The sequence below is a fragment of the Rana temporaria genome, chromosome 1 (genome assembly GCF_905171775.1).
Source record: "Rana temporaria chromosome 1, aRanTem1.1, whole genome shotgun sequence".
Lineage (NCBI taxonomy): Eukaryota > Metazoa > Chordata > Amphibia > Anura > Ranidae > Rana > Rana temporaria.
In genome coordinates this window covers 438,082,737-438,104,095 of record NC_053489.1, presented here as the reverse complement: position 1 = coordinate 438,104,095, position 21,359 = coordinate 438,082,737, and the positions used below count along the sequence as shown (strand labels likewise).

Sequence of the window (21,359 nt, the reverse complement as noted above, 5' to 3'; positions counted from 1 at the left end):
CTCTCCTAAGAAGTACACAGAGCACGAATAACAAAGTACACTGCTCCCAGTGGCTACTGAGAGAAGACCAGTCAGATCTCTTTAAAAAAAATTTTTTAAAAATGAGAAACTGCAAAAATGCAGACTTACCATTCCTGCTGCAGGACTCTGAACATAACAGAAGTCCAACCTTCACCATCCACAGCGGGCTGTCATAAAAGACCCTCAGGGACTGGGTCCCCCTTAATCTAGGGTCCACTCCCCTAACCTATACAGCACCCTGCAGGTAAGCACCTTGGTCAGAACAAACACTGCACAGGGTTCCATTACGCAGGGTCCAGCACCGTAAGGCTGCATTACAGGCAAAACCTCAAAGAATTTGCTCTCCTTCCCATCAGGATCGGGTACCATCCATTTTGGCTGACAGCTTTTTCGAATGGATCCGATAGAAGTCCCTGATTCTCAGTGGAATCGTTCCAGACCTCCAAGTATGCTGCAAAAGCACATGCATCACATCAGTGACCACCACCTTACAGACACTGGCAAAAAAAAAAAACTGAGGCCCTTCCTGTGTAGGAGGGGCTTTATAGGGGAAGACTAACTGTTTGACTATCTGCCAATGCCCATTCACCAATAGGTGGCGTAAAACCCATATAGTCATCATTATGGATGCTCTGTGTCCCGTGATGTACGATAAAGAAACAGTGTCACCAGGATCACTGCAGTCTCCTAGACTTCTATCTCAGTAGATACTTCTGCTTAGTAGCTGTGGCTAATGTTTTACTCTGCCCTATAGGGCTTTGATCTGGCTACAAACCTGTCCACCTTTCGATTGAGGCATGATGCCAAAGGATAAGCACCTGGAATTCCCCAGCACTGGTTGTAAGACTTCAAAATGAAAGTGCCCACTTTCACTTATTCAAACCTGTTCAACTGAGAATGGTCCAGTTTTCTACCCCTGATAGGTGTACTGCAAATAGAGCCAGCATATTGCTCTCTGTCCACCTCAAAATTACGTACTAGAAAATTCTAAGTGTCATATTATTGGTCCCCTGATGATTTGTATACGCCACCTCCATTGCGTTTTCTGACTGCGCCAGCACAGAGTCCCTTCCAAAAAAGTAAATCCATCAAAGGAGGACCCATTTGATTGCTCATAGTTCCAGCACATTGGAGGGGAAACAGTGACTCCTCCAGGCTGCAAGGACCCTGCAGTGAACTGGTGAAATTGATCTCCCAGCTACATGCAAGGGAGTGAAATAACTAAAATAAAATACATTTTGTCAGGCAATTACCTGCATCTCGCAGCCCAGCTACAAGACACCTTGGTTTACCTAAGAAAAGACAAGAATGTCCTTCACCAAGGTCAAAAAATCAATCCCCTGTGAACATCAGATCTGCAAGTGCTTTCATAGACGTTTTAGTAGCCAACAATTCAGCCACAGCAAACTGTAGATGTCCATGGCCAAAGATCCTTAGTACGGGTCCCAATCACAAAGTTCAAGCCCTGTACCACCTGCTCACCAAATCCACATAAATGCTAGGCCAATAACGGAACTTGTGTGGGGGGGGTTTTGGCAACCAGCTCAAGATGTACCTAGCACCCTGCTCCTGCAAGTGATTCTATACCCAGTAGGTATCTAAAGCAAAGTGGTGCCCTCCAATGCGCAAAAGACAAAATCCAATCTCTTGTAAAAACTGCCCTGCTCTTTTCATTTCTTTTAAGATTGAATTTTTTATACCTTATGATATTTAGTTTCAGAATGTATGGTCATAAAACAAAGTATGTTATGTCCTAGTTTGGCACATTAATATGCCACAGGGTATTATAGGTACATACTGCATGCTAGGACCCTGCAGTAGTGCACATGTACAGCAGGTAACATGACAGAAGAAGGAAGCAGAAGAGGGATGATGAAGTCAACAGTGTGCTACATCTCTTTTACTGTTCAACACAAGGGTGCTTTTGGATCCTGCTGTAGTGTATTTCAACTGTTAATTTAGCTGACTGCAGTTTGGCTTTGCTACCAAGTCATGGAAACATTTTAATTAACATCATTTTAATCCATAGATTTCTGTAAAACAAACTTTTCAGTCTACGCTTATCTTGCAATAATTCAGGGGACAGCTATATACTCAGTAAGTGCAGAGAATATGAAATATGTACTCCAGGTCAGAAAAGTTTAATTTTATTTCCCCTATTAAGTTTTACCATATTCTGTAGCTTCATACAACACAATAAAAACATTTATAAATCAGTGCATACCCCTATTGGAGCTTGCAATTTAAAGACAATACCACATTCATATACGCATACATACATTCTCTTTGGCCAACGTGGTGTCCGTTAACCTACCAGAATGTTTTTTGAGTAATTTGAGCATACGTTTTCATAAGTATCAATGAAAGGGTCACAACGTTACAAAAAACATACTTCCTCTGAGTTTTTGCGGTTATCCCAATTTTGGCTTTCTCCGCTGTGTAAATCATATACATAGAATAAACATGCAGCCAGTGAAGTCTGAACAAGGCAGGCAGTTCCATCAGTGCTCATCAAAGTATCTGCAACCCAACTAGGAAAAATCTGCAGTATATAAGGAGCCCCGAATGAAGAAAGTGCCAATAGGTTTTTAGTCCTGCCAAGAGGCAATCTGAAAGTCCTTTCTGGTAATGAAAAATTACAGAACAATTACTTTAATTCAACTGTGAATTCAGTCAGGCAACGCTTCCTTATTGGATTGTCGCTTTTCACCTGGAGTTGCTTTTTATATTGTGTAAAAAGATCATAGAAACGTGTAGAAAAGGAGTACCAAAGAATATCAAAAAAAGCCATCATTGTCCTTGTCTTCAAACATTCTTCACGCAACAAGTCCGTTATCTTTCTGGGATACATTATTGGGTCCTGAAATTATTTTGCTATAATTTTTCTGCTGTTCCTCTTTGAATGAATCTTTTACTTTGTCTCTTTTTAGGCCACCATCCCTAAATAAAAATAAAATAGAGCATGATGATTCAAAAAGCAGTTAATCGGGACAATCAAGGTAAAATACATTTTTTGTACAAAGTTTGTGAATCTTGCACAATCACGTATGCAGTCCATAAACCTGCTTGAATCTATATTCATGTATACCACTTCAATTTCAAAGATGAAAGCTTATTTTATTTTTTTCAAAATCAATGTATACCACTCTTTATTTGCTTTCATTTTCTTTAAATTGTATTTTATTTTTACATTTTTAAATGTAATTGTATTTCAAATGTCATTTTATTCCATTTTCTTTAACGCGTATCAAAAAAGCAATATATGCGGACTTAGCAGTCCTTGATGTGGTGTCAAGTGTTATATTTTATTTTCAGGCCAAGAACATTTTCAGCAAGTACAGAAGACACGTGTCCTTGTCAAGCAAGACAGAAAAAAACAAATATCCTTATCTTTCTTGTGTACAATACAAATCTCATCATTCCACCATGTAATTTAGATTAACAAAGGCAAACATTTATAGTCCAGTCTGATAATCATGGCCATCACCATAGATACAATGGGGAAATTAATGTAGACCCCAAGAGAGATTTAAACCGGGTACACACTAACCGTTCCGGGTTGCACAAAAAAGAAAGACAGCTCCGGTCGGAGACGCTGTACTAACCATGCAAGGTTAGTCCAGCCATTTCCCCTGCCAAGCTATTGTGTTCTGACAGAACATTCCGATCAGCACTCTCTGCCATTGGCCGAGAGCACTAATCGGGAGTCGGTCGGCTGCTTGTTTTCACACAGAAGGCGGCCAAACGACTGGCTTCTGTCGGACAGGACGACATACACACAGGCAGAATTTCGGCCGTTTTGTTTTTTTAACCGGCAAACGTCTCCCGACATTCTGCCCATGTGTACAGGGCTTTACAGTAAAAGTAGTATGGGGTATAAAAAATAAAAAAAAACTTATACTAACGTAGGTGGATTGAGCATCGATCCAATGCTGCATCTGTCACCCATCAACTCTGCACTGAGAACAGAAACACCGCTGATCACTCTGAGCAGAGAACGGTGACTGTCAGTCACCAGCTCTCTGCTCTGCCCCTCCAGCGCTCAATGGAGTGCTGGGCTGTGGAGGGGAGGGAGCAGCTGGCTTAGTCTCCCAGCGGCACAGCTGAGAGGCTGAGCCAACTGCCAGTCTAGGTCCGTAGGTGGACCCAGACTTTAAAATCTGTATCTTTCCCCAGCCTGGATCGGTTGAGTGATATCAGCCAGGCCCAAAAACAGGGCACAGGAGTGAAGAACAAATACTCATGTGATTCATAGCATAAGTAGGACCAAGCTGCTTTGGCCATACTTCTCCTTTAAAAAAGTGTGATGTTTGCCAGATTGCAAGGTGAAAATATAAGAAAAAAATCGGACAAAACTAAAATTGAACATTTCAGCCACTACATCTAAAGACTGGTAAGCAACAATATATTACATTTTTGTGTTCAGATATGCTTTAATAGAATAACTACTTGGGTGTAAATGAATGTCTGTTAGGGACATTGTGGAGGATGAAGCTTTCAGTCTAAATTAAAAACGCGAGTGATGCCATTCTAAAAGTCTAACTACAGAGGAGAAAGGTTAAATCCCTGCCTGGTCTGTGTACTGTTGCTTATGTTTCCATTGGGAAAATTCCCTTTACTTCCTGTCCCAGTTAAGATGACTACAATGGAAAATTAAAGGAACCCCTCCTGCCAATAACCAGCTCCCCAGTGGGAATCTGTACAGAATGTATCTGTTCTGTCTAGGATTGCCCTGGGCAGCCAAAAAGTGCTGGAACACACACATTTCGGCCCTGAAATTTTGAGATAGCATGTACCACTGCACTGCAGAAATTGAGCCTTGGCTCTCCCCAGGAGATACTACTTGTGAACATCTTACATAAAAGACCTTTCGTAATATGACAGACATGGCATCATTTTTTTTCTTTTACATTAAAACATACGGCATAAAAATAAAAATGTTACCATGGCAACTCTATCAGTCCACCTTGTTTCGCAATTGCAGACTTAACTCTGTTGGCAAACTCAACAGCATCTTCTCCCTCCTGCAAATACAAGGAACATTTTTCATTTTAATATGCAGTAATACAAGTACAGCAAAACTTTGGATTGCGAGTAACGTGGTTTACGAGTGTTTCGCAATACAACCTTTTTTTTTTCAATCATGACAATTTGCGAGCATTGTCTGGCAAGACAAGCAGGATTCAAGCCTCTGGGGTGTGCAGTACCGCATGTGGCCAGAGGTTCGGGGGCACCGGTGATTCTTGGAAACACTCGGCTCCCGAGTTTCCCCCAGCATCTCCGACACACGTCCCCCCCCCCCCCACACTCTGGCCACATACGGTACTGCATAGACTAGCAGTGACACTGGAACTAATTATCTGAGTTTGCATTGATTTCTATGGGAAAACTCGCTTTGATATACGAGTGCCTTGAATTAAAAGCATGTTTCTGGAATGGATTATACTTGAAATCCAAGGTACTACTGTACTATATAAGAAAGAAGAAAATCGTTTTGTACTTATTGCAAATTCATTTTCTTGGAGCACACTGAAAGACACAGGAGTTCTTTCACCTGATGGTTATACTGCCACCTACAGGAGTATCAGACACTGGCAAACAAAAAGAAAAAAGGACTCAAGGCTAGCCCAGGACTACTACCGACAGGCCTAATTTTTGTAGCAAGCAGAACAGAGAGCATACACATTAACAAATAGAGTGGGGCCTGTCTCTCTCAATGGATTCCAAGAAAAGGAGTTAACGTTGGGTAAGAATCTTATTTGACGTCTCATGAATTGAGATGGGTGTTCGAACTAAAGAACATGTGAACAGAAGAAGACCAGGTGGAAGTCTTGCAAATCTAGGTAATCATTGTTTCATGCTGAAAAAGCCCAAGAAGCACCCACAGAACTAGGACAGTGTGCATTGATTGGTTTTCAGAGCGAATTTCCAGAGTAGAAGTTCAGCGGTTTAGCTGCAATTTACATATGGTTCTCATGCAAATTTTAGAAGCAGACAGTCCTCGGCATCCTTCATAGCTGGTTGCTAAGGAGCAGGCTGGCAAACTGGCTGCCACGCCCTTAACCAATGACTTTCTTTATTTCTCTCGCTCCAGAGTTCGAAGCAATACTTCACATATGTGGTTTGAACATTGTTTAAATATGCGTACACGGCCTACGTATGCATTCACTTCTGTGTGCAAGCACGCGGGAACGGGGATGCTTTAATTTCTCTTTTTTTTTTTATTTACTTTTTTTTTTTTTTTTACACTTTCCCTTCAAGTTTTTTTATTTTATCACTTTTAATCCTATTACAAGGAATATAAACATCCCTTGTAATAGGAATAGTGCATGACAGATCCTCCTCTCCTCTAGGCTGGAAAGCCCAAGATAAAAAACAAACACACAAACACACACACAAACACAAACAATCTCCAAGAAATTGAATCCGCATCTAAATTGCAGCTGAACAGTTGCTTTGGAAATTTGCATTGAAAACTGAAGGGAAATTCACACCGCACATGTGTGAAGCTGTCCTAAGTCTGTTATGTCACATTATTCTGGTTTCATTATAGATACTGGAAAAGTGATTGTCACCGGCGCAAAAATAAGTTCTAAATAATACTATATTGACCTGCTGCAGTACTGTATAAACCTTCTATGAGGTTTAGGTGAAAAAATTTAGAAAGGTGTTGGTGCAGCGCAGCACCAACACCTTTCTAAATCATTATAGATACTAGTGGTGTCTGCACATACATATAATTTTTATCTTTAAATTGAGCTCTTCAAGAATGAAGATAGTGACTTCCGTTCTAAAGTCAGAGCCCACTTAGGGCCAGATTCACAAAAGAGATACGACGGCGTATCTCCTGATACGCCGTCGTATCTCTGTGTTACGGCCGTCCTAACTATGCGACTGATTCATAGAATCAGTTATGCATAGCTAGCCCTAAGATCCGACAGGTGTAATTGAATTACACTGTCGGATCTTAAGGATGCAATTCTAGGCCGGCCGCTAGGTGGCGAGGCCATTGAGGTCGCCGTAGAATATGCAAATTACTAGTTACGGCGATTCCCGAACGTCCGCGCTGCCCGTCGATCTAACTTTATGTTGTTTCCATCGAGTTACGCCGCGTAAAATTAGGGCTGAGCCCTAGTTGTTCTCAGCCATGTTAAGTATGGCCGTCGTTCCCGCGTCAAAATTTAAAAAACCACGTCGTTTGCGTAAGTCGTCCGTGAATGGCGCTGGATGCCATTTACGTTAACGTCTAAACAAATGACATCCGTGCGACGTCATTTAGCGCAATGCACGTAATTTACCCGACGGAGCATGCGCAGTACGTTCGACACATGATGTGGTTTGTGTGTTAGCTTCCACCCCCTCGGCCAATGGATTTTCTCACTCTTGCCTGTAAACGTTCAGTTTCACATAGATCATCACACAAAGTATTTTGAACAGAATACAGTGTTCATACATTACCTTTCTAGTCATTGGAGGCAGGTACCACACATTACAGTTGATGGCCCAGCTTGTCATCATTCTCAGTAGGTAGCTTACCATGTTGTATTTACCGCTATTCCAAAATGCATCTCCAAATTGTGGGTCATACTACAACATGGAACACAAAAGTGAAATTTTAAAATGTCTCTATAAAGAGTACTACAAAGTATCAGGTTTCTATATCCCTCAAATATCTGTAAAATAGCTCAAGGTTATTTGTAGTAACTTTTAATCAAAATGACTAAAGGATAAACCATTTGAAAATGTAGGAATCAAATATTCCCGGTCATTTTTGCATGACAATTTCCTAGCAAGCCCTAGATGTGTTAGGAATTGCCTTAGGTGAAGTCAATTTCATTCATACATTATAACATTTACTAACTATCAAAGGATTGTCATCTACAAAGTCAAAAAATAGTATACATGCCATGGTTTGAAAAGATTACAAAATATATCTGTACTTGTAAATGTTATTTTTCTTAAAGAATCCCACCACCCAAAGTGATATTTTAGTCTGATAGGTAATGGACAGTCAGCCCCAAGCTTCTTGTACATCTTAGATGCTCCCAACAGCAAGATCTCCTTGTATTCATTCTCCGTTTCTGTTCATTTTGGATATTTCCATTCACCTTCTCCTTTTCTATAACCTCCATTTTATATAGTGGAAAGAAAAAGTATGTGATTCCCTTGGAATTTGATTCTCATCTGGAATCTGTTCCTCATTTACGTCACAACAGGCAAACACAAGGGGCCAGATTCAGAGAAGAAGTACGCCGGAGTATCTGCTGATACTCCGGCGTACTTTCAAATTTGCCGCGTCGTATCTTTAGTTTGAATCCTCAAACCAAGATACGACTGCTTCTGGCTTCGATCCGACAGGCGTACGGCTTCATACGCCTTCGGATCGTAGGTGTAATACTTCGGCGCCCACTGGATGGAGTTGGCGTCGTTTTCCGCGTCGGGTATGCCAATTAGCTGTTTACGGAGATTCACGAAGGTACGCGCGGCCGTCGCATTCTCTTACGTCGTCGCTAGTCGGCTTTTCCCGGCGTATAGTTAAAGCTGCTATTTCGTGGCCTATCTTTAGACTTGCCATGTTAAAGTATGGCCATCGCTCCCGCGTCGAATTTCAATTTTTTTTTTTTCCGCAAGTCATCCGTGAATAGGAAAGGACGTAACTCACGTCGACGTTCAAAAAATGACGTCGGTGCAACGTCATTTCGTGCAAAGCAGGGCGGGAAATTTCAAATGGAGCATGCGCAGTACGTTCGGCGCGGAAACGTGCCTAATTTAAATGATACATGCCCCGTTTGAATTAGGCGGGCTTGCGCCGGACGGATTTACGCTACGCCGCCGCAAGTTTACAGGCAAGTGCTTGCCCATAAAACTTGCGGCAGTGTAACGTAAATGCAATACGTTATGCCGCCGGATTTCTACGTGAATCTGGCCCAAGGTGCCTTTGAATGCTCTGATCCAAAGCTCCTTGTTTACTTCAGGTCATTGCTGCCAAGGTAGGTTTGACAATTAATAATGCAAAGGGTTCACGTCTTTTCCTCCACCACTGTGGATGTTCAACCACAACCACTTTCAATCCGGACACTATCATCCCGTTTTCAGCACCGTTACATTTTGAGTGACAATTACTCAGGCATGCAACACTGTACCCAAATTAAGTTTTTAGCATTTTTTTGGCGACCAATAGAGCTTTCTTTTGGTGGCATTTAATGGGGTTTTTATTTTTTGCTATTTAAATAAAAAAAAAAAAATGTCTTCGATTTTGTTATTAATGTTGCAAATGAAGAAACTTTATAAAATTAGACCAAAATGTATTCAGCTACATTATTTTAGTAAAAATAACCCAAACGGTGTATTATTTAGTCTCTGTGAAATTCACGGGTCCAGATTCACAAGAATTGCGGCAGTGCAACGTATCGCATTTACGTTACAACGCCGCAAGTTTTACGGGCAATTGCTTGATTCACAAAGCACTTACCTGTAAACTTGCGGCGGCGTAGCGTAAATCCGTCCGGCGCAAGCCGCCTAATTCAAATGGGGTGTGTATCATTTCAATTAGGCGCGTTCCCGCGCCGAACGTACTGCGCATGCTCCGTTTTGAAATTTCCCGCCGTGCTTTGCGCGAAATGACGTCGCACCGACGTAATTTTTTGAACAGCGATGTGCGTTACGTCCTTTCCTATTCACGGCGTACTTCTTCTGAGAATCTGGCCCATAGTGTCTACAAACTATGACATATATATTTGAAAACTGATCAGCCCTGATGTACTGCTTGGCCATTTCAGACCCTAAAATGCCAGGACAGTACAAATACTCCCCAACATCACCCTTTTTTGGAAAGTGGACAGTCCATGGTATTTAGTAAGAAGCATGGTGAGTTTTTTAAAGATGTAATTTTTGTCACAGTTTTTTGGAAGATGAAGAAATTAAATAAAAATTTGTCACAAAGTTATAATTTTAACGAGCAGTATAGGGTTACCACATGTGAGACTTGCACAGCCTAGGTGCACCTTCAGGTGTTCAAGGGTCATACAATATTGCTTTAATTACCACAAATAATTTCTTGACTACCCATTACATTTTTGGAGGCCATGGAGCACAAGGACAGTGGAAACACCAAATAAATTACCCCATTTTGGAAAGCAAACACTCCAAGGTATTTTCGGAAAGACATAATGAGTCTTTTGTGGGTATTTTAATAATGTAATATATTGAATGTGTGTGTTCAATAAAAGACATAAAAATTGTTTGCGTTTTATCAGCTTAAAAAGATTGTGTCTGTCTGTAGCTGGGACTTAGATGAGAACCAGATCACATTTTATGGCAAATTACTGCAGAAAGCCAATTACATGGGGTTCACATTTTTTTTTAACACAGTTACTGTAGCATGAAAAAGTAAGTCAACGGAATTTCTTCATCGGATATTCCGACCATGTGTATGCCCCATTGGACTTTTTCCGTCGGACATTCTGACAGAATTGGAAAGGGAACATGTTCTCTTTTTTTCCCCCCGACTGAAAAAATTTCTATTGGAAATTCAGTTCATCTGAATGGAACTCCAACGGAGAAAAAAACACGCATGCTCGGAAACAAGTCGACGCATGCTCGGAAGCACTGAACTTCGTTTTTCTAGGCTCGTCGTAGTGTTATATATCACTGCATTTTGGACGGCTGGAAGATTGGTGTGTCCGTGTGTATGCAAGACAGCTTGAGCGGAATTCCGTCGGAAAAAAACACATCAGAGTTTATTCCGACGGAAAAACCGAATGTGTGTACGAGGCACAAGTCCCCCACATATGTATGTTCTGTATACGCATTCACCATTTGCAAACTTTGACAACAATCGGTCTTACCTTTATTGCTACTGGGTATATTGTACCACCTATTTCAAAACTTCCTTTTTTAAACATCATAACTGAAGTGTTATTAATACAGGTTCCTGCACAAAAAAGAAAAAAAAATCTATTCACTTTTGTCTTTTGCATTAGAATGAAAAGAAGAAAAAAATACAGAAATGAATGCTTATTAAATAAACTATTAGTTGTTAAAGAGTCTGTCTACTCCAAGTTCCATCTGAGGACGCTAAGAGGGAACTTCCTATAAAGTTTCTTGGGCTCAATATAAGGTACCCCATTTGCCTACTTATTGGACTGTTTATCTCCCCATGTCCCCCCTGGTCAGCATTTATAGGGGGAGGAATAGGAGGAATAGCTTAAAGACTCTGCCTTACAAATATTTAGCGCTCAGTGCCTGGAACAGGGAGCGCCGCTCTTGTCCCCACTATCCTCATATTACTGAATTTAGCTGGTTTATACCACTGCCTATGTTCCACTCATCCTGTACAAATTGGTTTTCTCTACCTATTGTGCTCAGCATTTATAGAGACGGCATTAAGACTAAGGTAGAGGGAATAGATCTTCTTTTGAATAACCTTCACAGCAGAGATTAAGAGACTCGGAACGGAGCAGTGTATTTTTACACCTCTCACTCCCCTCCCCTTTCTATTCTTTTTGCTGGTCAGTGACTTGCTTTTGCATTTCCTTAAAGAATGGCAGCAGCTACAAAAAAGGGACAGTCGAATCAGGAGAGCGGTGGCCCGCAAATAACACGAGCCGCTAAAGACAAGGAAAAAGTTGCACAGGCAGCAGCAGCTGCAGCTAAATCGGAAACTGTCTTACACACTTCAGTAAAATCTCCCGGAAAATCAACCCAGCACTCACAAACACAGGTCAAACACCAAACAGGGGTGGCAACGGACAGGAAAAGTATTGGCCAGGGGACATCAGCTCCCAAAAGCAAAAAACACCCTGTGGTAGAGCCCCAAGGGGGGGCGGCATTGGAAAAAACCTCGACAGAAATTCCTTTGGCAGGCATAGCAGATGACCCCAGGCGGGAGGAAGAGCCAACACTGAAGGAGATATTAAATGCTATAAATGTATGTAAGGGGTCACTGAATAATTTAACTGAACAGATGAATGAAATAAAGGAAGAACTAGTGACAATGGGCCAGGAAGTGCAAAAGACAGTACAAAGGATAACATCAGCGGAAGAGAGAGTGAGTCAAGTTGAAGATGAGGTGTACTCTTTAAAACAACAGATGCAAGAATTAAAGGAACACAATGGATGGCAGGCATCTAAACTTGATGAAATTGAAAATAGGTTACGCAGAAATAATATCCGGGTGGTGGGTCTCCCGGAACGCAGTGAGGGTACTAACCCCATAGCGTTCTTTGAGAAATGGTTCGGAGACGTTTTTGGGGAAAATTCCTTCTCACCATTCTTTGCAATTGAAAGGGCCCACAGAGTCCCGTTCAGAACACATTTCAAGGATGCACACCCTCGGCCTTTACTTTTGAAGTTTCTTAATTTTACAGACAAGGTGTCAGTAATGCAAAAAGCAAGGGAGAAGGGGGACATTTTTTACAATGGATCAAGAATCTCACTATTTCCGGACTTCTCCCCAGAACTCAGTAAACGTAGGGCGGAGTTTACACCTATCAAACGTAATCTTATAAAAAATTAAATTAAATATGCTCTATTGTACCCTGCACGTCTAAGAGTAATGACAGCAGAAGGTCCTCGACTCTTTGACTCTCCAGGAAAAGCAGCACAGTGGCTGGAAGAGAATAAAGCACAGTAGATTATGAACGGACGGATTGGATAACTTGGAAAAGACTGTACTAAGGGTTTGGGGGGGGGGTGGAGAAAGGGGAAAGAGAAAAGATAAATAATTTCTTTTGTTAAGAGTAAAATAGGGTATTAAAAGGTATAACTCAGGATATGGATAGATATGGACAGGAATTAAGGGGGTGGGGGGGAGGATGGGAGGGAATCTCCCTCTGTCCCTCCCCCCCTTTGTTTTCATTTCCCTCCCTTCTCTTTTTTTTTTTTCTCCTTTTCTCTTTTTGTGTTTATGTGTTTTTTTGGGGGGTGGGGGTCAGAGAAAGGACTATGTGAGATCACAGTAGATATGGATGGTAAGGGGAATGCAAGGGAAGGATGGGTGAGAGAGGTCACAAGTACAGCCCTAAGGGTAGGCCTAGCTAGGCAAGGGGGGGGGGGGTAGGGAGGGGGGGGGTGGGGCAAAGTTGTATCAGAACACGAGTATCACGTACCACTTATTAAGCACTAGGGAAGGAAAAGTACTTGATTGCACATTTTAAATGTTTTTCTTTTCTAGGTATATTCAAAATAGTATATACTCCTGTCTTTGCTTTCTTGCTCTTCAGTGGGGGGGTTTTTCCCTTTTTTTTTTTTTTTTTCTCTTTTTTTTTTCTCTGCTCGACTTGCTTTCTCTCCGGCTACAACGTCAAAATGCATCTATGGTTTTTCTCGCATAGCTTCTCTGATGGGTTGGGAAACTGAGGCTCCCATCGGGAAGCTTTACATTTGTGTAGACCCTATCAATGAAGCCGGGTATGAGACCTAAAATGATAAACATAGGTTCCTGGAATGTCCGGGGGATGGGGGACCCAGTGAAAAAAGCCGCAATTTTTACTACCTTGGAGGGGTATGGGGTGGAGGTGATATGCATTCAAGAGACTCATTTGACTAAAGAAACAAAGATAAAATTGGTCAATAAAAAAAAATATCAAAGCCAGTACCATTCTGTTCACTCCTCTTATTCTAGAGGAGTGAGCATAATGGTAAAAACAGGCGTATCATTTACATGTATAGAGTCAAGAATAGATGAACTGGGCCGCTATGTCTTTCTGCACTGTTTGATAGAGAATGTACCGTATGTTTTGGCCAATATTTATATACCTCCCCCTTTAAGATGGAGGTTCTATATAAGTTAACAGATTTTGTGGTAAACAAGATAAATATACCAATATTAGTGGTTGGAGATTTAAACAACGTACTAAATAGAACGATGGATAGGTTCCCACCGGGGACTCGGAGCCCGGGGCCAGGAGAAGGGCATTTAAGTCAATTTTTGGAAGAGGTCGGGTGGTGGGACATTTGGAGGGTGAAATATCCAGACCTGCGGCAGTATTCCTGTTTTTCAAGTACATACTCTACACTGTCAAGAATAGATATGGCCCTGGGGAACTGTGCAAGTTTACAAGCAGTTAGTAAAATATCCTATTATCCAAGAGGGGTATCCGATCACTCCCCTCTGGTGCTATCACTGAGTACAGGGAAAAAATGTCCTCCAAGCAATTGGAAAATCAGTCCCTTCTGGCTAGAAGTGATAGGGAAGCCAGAAGAAATTAGTATCAAATTAAGGGAATTCCTGGATTTCAACGCAGGGACGGCACCAGAGGGAGTGGTGTGGGATGCCCTAAAGGCGTTCCTTAGGGGTATATTGATCCAGCAGGTAGCTAAGATCAAGAGGAACTCTAGGGAATGGGAGGAGAAAATCAGGGGAGAGGTTCTAGAGGCAGAAAAGCAATATGTGGAAAATCCAACGCCGACTAAACAACGGCTATGGTTGGAGAAGCAACAGGAATATAAGTTGGTGATCAATAAGAAAGTGGAAAATAAGCGCCTATTTCAGGAGCAGAGCGCTTTCTCGGAGGGGGAGAGTGTGGGTCATACTTTGGCTCTCCTAGCGAAAACGAATATGGCACCTTCTAGTGTTCCTGCAGTTAGGACGTTAGGAGGTGGCATATCATCCATAACATCTGAAATAGTGGACACATTTGCAGTATATTATAAAGATCTATATAGGTCAAAAAAGGGGGAAGTCAAAGTACAAATGGAAGAATTCTTTAGAGAAATAGGCATCCCAGTTCTATCAGAGGAGGACAGGAATGCTATGGAATCTCCAATTACATTAGTGGAACTACAGCAGGCAGTTAAAGCACTTTCCAATCAAAAGTCCCCAGGGCCAGATGGCCTGCCAGCGAAGATCTACAAGCAATACGGTGAGGTGCTGCTCCCGGAACTACTAAAAACACTAAACTGGGCAATAGAAGGAGGAAGGTTACCTCCCTCAATGCTAGAAGCAATTATTATAGTGCTCCAAAAGGAAGGGAAGGATCAACTAGACACATCATCTTATAGACCGATATCTTTGCTTTGCTCAGATGTGAAAATCTTAGCTAAGGTATTGGCAATGAGAATAAATAAATATATTCAGAAATTAATACACCCAGATCAATCTGGATTTATTCCAAATCGGTCCACGAGCATAAATATAAGAAGGCTGTATTTAAACCTACAGACCCCGGCAGAGAATACGGGAGATAGATCTATCCTAGCATTGGACGCCACAAAGGCGTTTGATAGTTTGGAGTGGGACTATCTCTGGTATGCTCTGGAGAAGTTTGGGTTTGGCCCATCTTTTATTAAATGGATAAAGCTATTATACAATTCCCCAAGGGCCAAAATAAAAATAAACAATGAAGTTTCACAGTCGTTTGAATTGGAAAGGGGAACGAGACAGGGATGTCCATTGTCCCCCCTCCTTTTCGCCCTGGCAATTGAGCCCCTGGCGACTGCAATTATACAGGGGTTCCAGAGAGGCGTAGAGGAGGAGAAAGTCGCGCTTTACGCGGACGATATCCTCCTTTTCCTGGGCAACTCTACAACCTCCCTCAAAACTGCAGTTCAAACAGTAGAAGCGTTCGGACGATTTTCGGGCCTGGTAATAAATTGGGAAAAATCAACACTCTTACCTGTGGACCCGGTAAGCAATATTGATGGGATAGGAATCCCTCAATTAAAAATCAGGGAGAAGATGGAGTACTTGGGAATTGTGGTAACACGTAACCCAGAACAATTTATAAACAACAATCTAGCACCACTTCTGGTCAAGTTTAAACGTAAAGCGGAAATATGGGGACATTTGCCATTGTCGGTTGCTGGTCGTAGCAATCTCAATAAAAATGATCTGGTTGCCACAGTTGCTTTATATACTTCACAACTCCCCAGTATGGATTGACAATCAATGGTTTAAGAAGATAGAGACCCTCTTTAGGACTTTAATTTGGAAAAAGGGAAAAGCAAGGATCAGTCTCCGAACGCTGCAACTACCAACAAATAGGGGAGGGTTAGCGGTTCCGCACCCCCACAGTTATTATTTGGCGGCACAGTTGCAGCATTTGGGGGGCTGTGGTACAGAGGGGGGAGAAAATGCAAGCGGGAAAATGATGCTAAGAGGGTCCCCACATAGTTCTGTAATAGAGGCCTTAGAGGCCAACTCGTTCGTGGTAAAAAGCCCAACAGTAAAAATGATGGTAAGAGTGTGGCAAGCAGGAAAAGTAGCTTTGGGCTATCAAGGATTAACAGAATACTCTCCATTATGGGAAAATAAGAATTTAAAAGACATTTTGGTCATGGGGAAACTAAAAGAATGGGATAAACGTGGGATAACCAAAGTGGCACAATTGTATACAGGTTGCACATTAAAACCCTTCTCAGAGTTAAGTAGGGAATATGGTATCCCAAATTCCATGTTCTTTACCTACTTGCAGGTTAGACATGCACTACAAGCCCAATTCAAGTTACAGCCGGTAAGATGGCAAAAGCTAACGCATTTTCAAAAACTAATCAAGACAGGGGTCCTGAAGGGTCTTATCTCAGATCTGTACGAACGAATCAGGGATCAGTTGGTAGGAAACGATAGGCTTTGCAGGAACAAACAAAGGTGGGAAGAGGATATTGGCCCAATAACGAATGAGCAATGGGACATGATATTGGAATTAGGGACAGTGGTTTCACTAGCCTCGTCACAACGGGTCTCCCATCTATTCCTTCTCCACAGGGTTTATTATACCCCCAAGAAACTATTTAGATTCGGATGGAAGTCAGATGATAAATGTCCCAGATGTCAAAACACAGGGGACCTCATCCACATGATGTGGAAATGCCCAAAATTGCATAGATATTGGGTTAAGATTCTGGACATTATAAATGCAACTTTTGGAATTACTCTGGAACTTTAAGCCAGGGTTTGCCTATTAGGATGCATTGAGGAGAGAATGGGGCAGAGGGATGTATTAGTAGCAGTCATAAGAAGTCTGTTCCAGGCGAGGAAACTAATAGCACTAAAATGGCAAGCACAAAACCCACCTACAGTAGCAGAATGGCTCAATGCAATGAACAGCACAATAGGGAAAGAGAGGGGAACATGGATTAGACGTGGCAACCTTAAAAAATTTAATGCAATATGGGAGCACTGGTTAGTGAAAATAGGCCGCTCACTCTAAGTATAGACTAGTAAAGAATAATTTAATTTAAGGACAAGAACAGGATTTAAAACGTGGATGCACTTTAAAAGTAAGATAGGGAGGGAGGGGGAGGGTTGGTAAGGATGGAGATTTTTTGTGTTTGTTATAGATCTTTTTGTATGCACATAAAATGCACTGTGTGTAAAATATGAATTTATATTTACTGTCATGTATATGGTTGGAAAACAATAAAAAAAAGTACTGGATTAAAAAAAAAAAAAGAGTCTGTCTACTCAAAATAATGCGCTGTCATACTTCACCATGTAGTTACATAGGTTTATGAAACAAATTCCCACTGTAGTAGGGAAATCTTCCCAAGAGGATGTGGACAGCAGAAAAAAAAAGACAGACAGGGGTTTAACTATTCTAGAATTCATCAAAAAAATAAATAAATAAAAGTTTTGGCTTTACATACTTTAAGTCTACTTAATCTACCCTGAGGATATAATCAATCATGACAGTGTTGGACTGCTAGAACACACATAATTAAACTATATCTACATAAGCACACAAGGTTTAATGGTTAAACACCATGCTTCCTGGGAGATTTTTCCACACTTTACTTGAAGCCCAATTCAAGGAAACCTAAAAATCCTCCCTTACAGTAGGGCTGCACATGCACTGCAAGGGTTACCCTGCTTATTTAGTCTATTGGACAGTAAAAGCAGTTTTACTAATCCAATCCTCTGCTTCCTTGGCAGACAGCGCTCTCCTGTGTTCTGGTATTGGATTGTCCTTTAGCATGCTTACATCCATTGCAGGGCTGTGGTCAGGCCCGGATTTCCCACAAGACCACTAAGGCCAGGCCTCGGGGCGGCAGGGCACCATAGGGAGGCAGCGGCATGGAGTCCCCTGATGGCCCGAACATACAGTTAAGGGCAGTAAGAACTAAATGTAGTGTGTGGGGAATCCGCTCGCTCGTTAACAAGTGATTGCGGCACCAAAATCACTTGTAAATGTGTGCTGCCATCTGTCCTCCCCTCTCTCCCCCCCCCCCCCACATACCTCTCTCTGCTGGCTCTGCCTTCGGGACTCCGTCCACCCCTCCCCCGGCCGCCGAGTCTGTCTCCCGTCCCTGCCGCTGCTGTACACAGTGAGAGGGGTGAGCTGTGCTCTTCCCATCTCAGCTGTGACAGGAGTTCTAGCACAGTGCTAGGACTCCTGTTTTGGAGGTGACAGGGTCAATAAAGAGAACCGGTCACCTCCAATTGCTATCACACAGGGAATTGTTTTCTCCTGTGTGATAGCAATAAAGTTAAGTGAAAAAAAAATGATAAAAAATAAGAATTAATAATTAAATTATTACAATAAAAAAAGTAGTTAAAAAGTAAATAAGAAAAATATCTAAAAATAAAAAAAGTAAACAACAAGCTACAAATGAAAAAAAAAAAAAGTGATAAAAAAAGTAAAAAAAATATATATATATTTGAACTAACCGTGCCACCCCTGCCACCCGGTTGCCATTCTCAATTGATTTGGGGGGGGTGGTTCGTTGGCGGGGAGGGGGTGCATTGTGGAACCTGGCCTTGGGGCAGCAGGGAAAGCAAATCCGGCCCTGGCTGTGGTCACAGCATGGAGGGGGGGTAGAGGCTGCAGGAATAGTCTAGCAGTGCAGAGGCGCCAGCAGGAGAGGAAGATCAGCTTTAACCATATTGGTGTATTAGCAGAAAAGTAGGCGCAATAACCTAAAACCTTGATGCACCAGAGCTTTGCAAGACCTGTAAAAGTGCAGCTCTTTTGTGCTAGAATTTGTGTCCAGAGTAGCCAGAAGTGCACTAAATGTATATAAATTGAGCTCTCAATATGACCTCTGAGAAGCTGAATGCTTGCACATTACCTCTGTTACCTTCTGAAGCACACAGCATCTCTCTAATATGCAAATACCGGCTTTCACTAGGAAGTCAAAATGCATTTTAGTGTATGGACAGCTTTAGTCTTAAGGTCCAGAATGATCTTACAACAAACGTAAAATTCACCCTTCTGCAATATCCAGGACGAAATCAATAAATCAGCACTCAGGAAAAAGAAATCTCGCGCCAAATGAATTACACTAAATTATATACTTGATGAATCAAGTGACTAACTGAGTGAAGCTGCTCCCAAATAAAATCAGGTGACTGACTTGCATATATTGTATAGTGAGGTGAGGGGCGCTATATCAAAATAGTGGATGCGTGTCACAATGTGCGTTTGAGTAGTACACAGTGTAACTGTGTACCCAAATCTATGTGAAAAACCAAACAGATTATAGTCTAAACTCTATAAGTACAATAGTGCCAAATGCTGTGGAAAATAAATAAAAAAAAAAAAAAAAAAAATTTAAAAGAATGTCCAGCAAACAAATAGTTAAGTGCAAAATGGATCCAGTGTTGTATCAAATCCAGGTGCAAAATGCAAATAATCCAATCCCAAATCGCAGGGAAAAGTGCAAATGCTAAAGTGCTTGTGAATCTTCAAAATAGCCAAAGTGCGAGAAAGAAGTGATCCGCCTTCACCTATAGGTCACCAGAATAATAATGGATGGCTCCTTACCACACGGTGTTGACCAGATTACTTAAAATATGGTCGATCAGGCTTGTTTTAAATGAGGATCAGCAGGGTCTCATTGGATTCCAATGTCAGCGATTGCAGCAAATGGTGTACCAAGAAAGGAGAAGAGATACCACCATAGTGTAAAACCATTTAATATACAAAAGTTAAAATTACAATGCCAAATGGCCTCTTACTGTTGCTGGTGCCCGTTCCCGGCACTGAGGCTGTAGGTGGTGGGGATAGTAAGACAAGATAAGAGATGGCCGCGTCCTGGTCCACTAGCGTGCGTTCCACCGCTAGTTGTCCATCAACCAGTGAGACCGGAAGTGCGTGGCTATGCGTGTGCGTCCTGAAGACGGTTTAACTGAAACGTGACGTCGAGGCGGTATCCGAGCGCACACGCATAGCCACGCACTTCCGGTCTCACTGGTTGATGGACAACTAGCGGTGGAACGCACGCTAGTGGACCAGGACGCGGCCATCTCTTATCTTGTCTTACTATCCCCACCACCTACAGCCTCAGTGCCGGGAACGGGCACCAGCAACAGTAAGAGGCCATTTGGCATTGTAATTTTAACTTTTGTATATTAAATGGTTTTACACTATGGTGGTATCTCTTCTCCTTTCTTGGTACACCATTTGCTGCAATCGCTGACATTGGAACCCAATGAGACCCTGCTGATCCTCATTTAAAACAAGCCTGATCGACCATATTTTAAGTAATCTGGTCAACACCGTGTGGTAAGGAGCCATCCATTATTATTCTGGTGACCTATAGGTGAAGGCGGATCACTTCTTTCTCGCACTTTGGCTATTGTGAAGATTCACAAGCACTTTAGCATTTGCACTTTTCCCTGCGATTTGGGATTGGATTATTTGCATTTTGCACCTGGATTTGATACAACACTGGATCCATTTTGCACTTAACTATTTGTTTGCTGGACATGCTTTTAATTTTTTTTTTTTTTTTTTTTTTTTTCCCACAGCATTTGGCACTATTGTACTTATAGAGTTTAGACTATAATCTGTTTGGTTTTTCACATAGATTTGGGTACACAGTTACACTGTGTACTACTCAAACGCACATTGTGACACGCATCCACTATTTTGATATAGCGCCCCTCACCTCACTATACAAAATAAATCAGCACTGACAGATTCAGCATTCTGGAAAAAATGATGGCACCTACCTTCAGGGAAGATGAGAATTGGTAGTTTTTCCTTATCCAATGCATGAGCTCGCAGCCTGTTTAAAGAACAATGAAGTGCAGTTAAAGTTCATGCAAACAATAGATTTCTCTTTTGGACTGTGAAAGCATTTTATTATATTATTATTATTATATTCAACAAAAAAAAAGAAAGATTGCTGTTAAAATGTTATGAGCTGATAAGTTAACAGACGGCATTGTTCCCCTATGATCTTCTTCAACACCACAAGGGGGGTTATTTACGAAAGGCAAATCCACTTTGCACTACAAGTGCAAACTACAAATGCAAAGTGCACTCGAAATTTTACTGAAAGTGCAGTCGCTGTAAATCTGGGGGGGGGGGGGGGGGCTGAAATGAGGGGAAACTCTGCTGATTTTATTATCCAATCATGTGCAAGCTAAAATTCTGTTTAATTTTCCTTGCACG

At 41.7% G+C, this 21,359-nt stretch overlaps 1 protein-coding gene across 1 annotated transcript in view; it reads right to left on the bottom strand.

Annotated features, from left to right (window-relative positions):
* Positions 1–2,146: 2,146 nt before the first annotated feature.
* GPAT3 (glycerol-3-phosphate acyltransferase 3) overlaps positions 2,147–21,359 on the bottom strand; it is a 113,457-nt gene continuing 94,244 nt past the window's right edge. The window contains exons 8-12 of the mRNA XM_040326466.1: positions 20,915–20,970; positions 10,869–10,954; positions 7,480–7,608; positions 4,966–5,045; positions 2,147–2,961 (exon numbers count right to left, since the gene is read on the bottom strand). Of these exons, the coding sequence (XP_040182400.1) occupies positions 2,838–2,961; positions 4,966–5,045; positions 7,480–7,608; positions 10,869–10,954; positions 20,915–20,970 (475 nt within the window). The 3' untranslated portion in view covers positions 2,147–2,837. The remainder of the gene's footprint in view (positions 2,962–4,965; positions 5,046–7,479; positions 7,609–10,868; positions 10,955–20,914; positions 20,971–21,359) is intronic.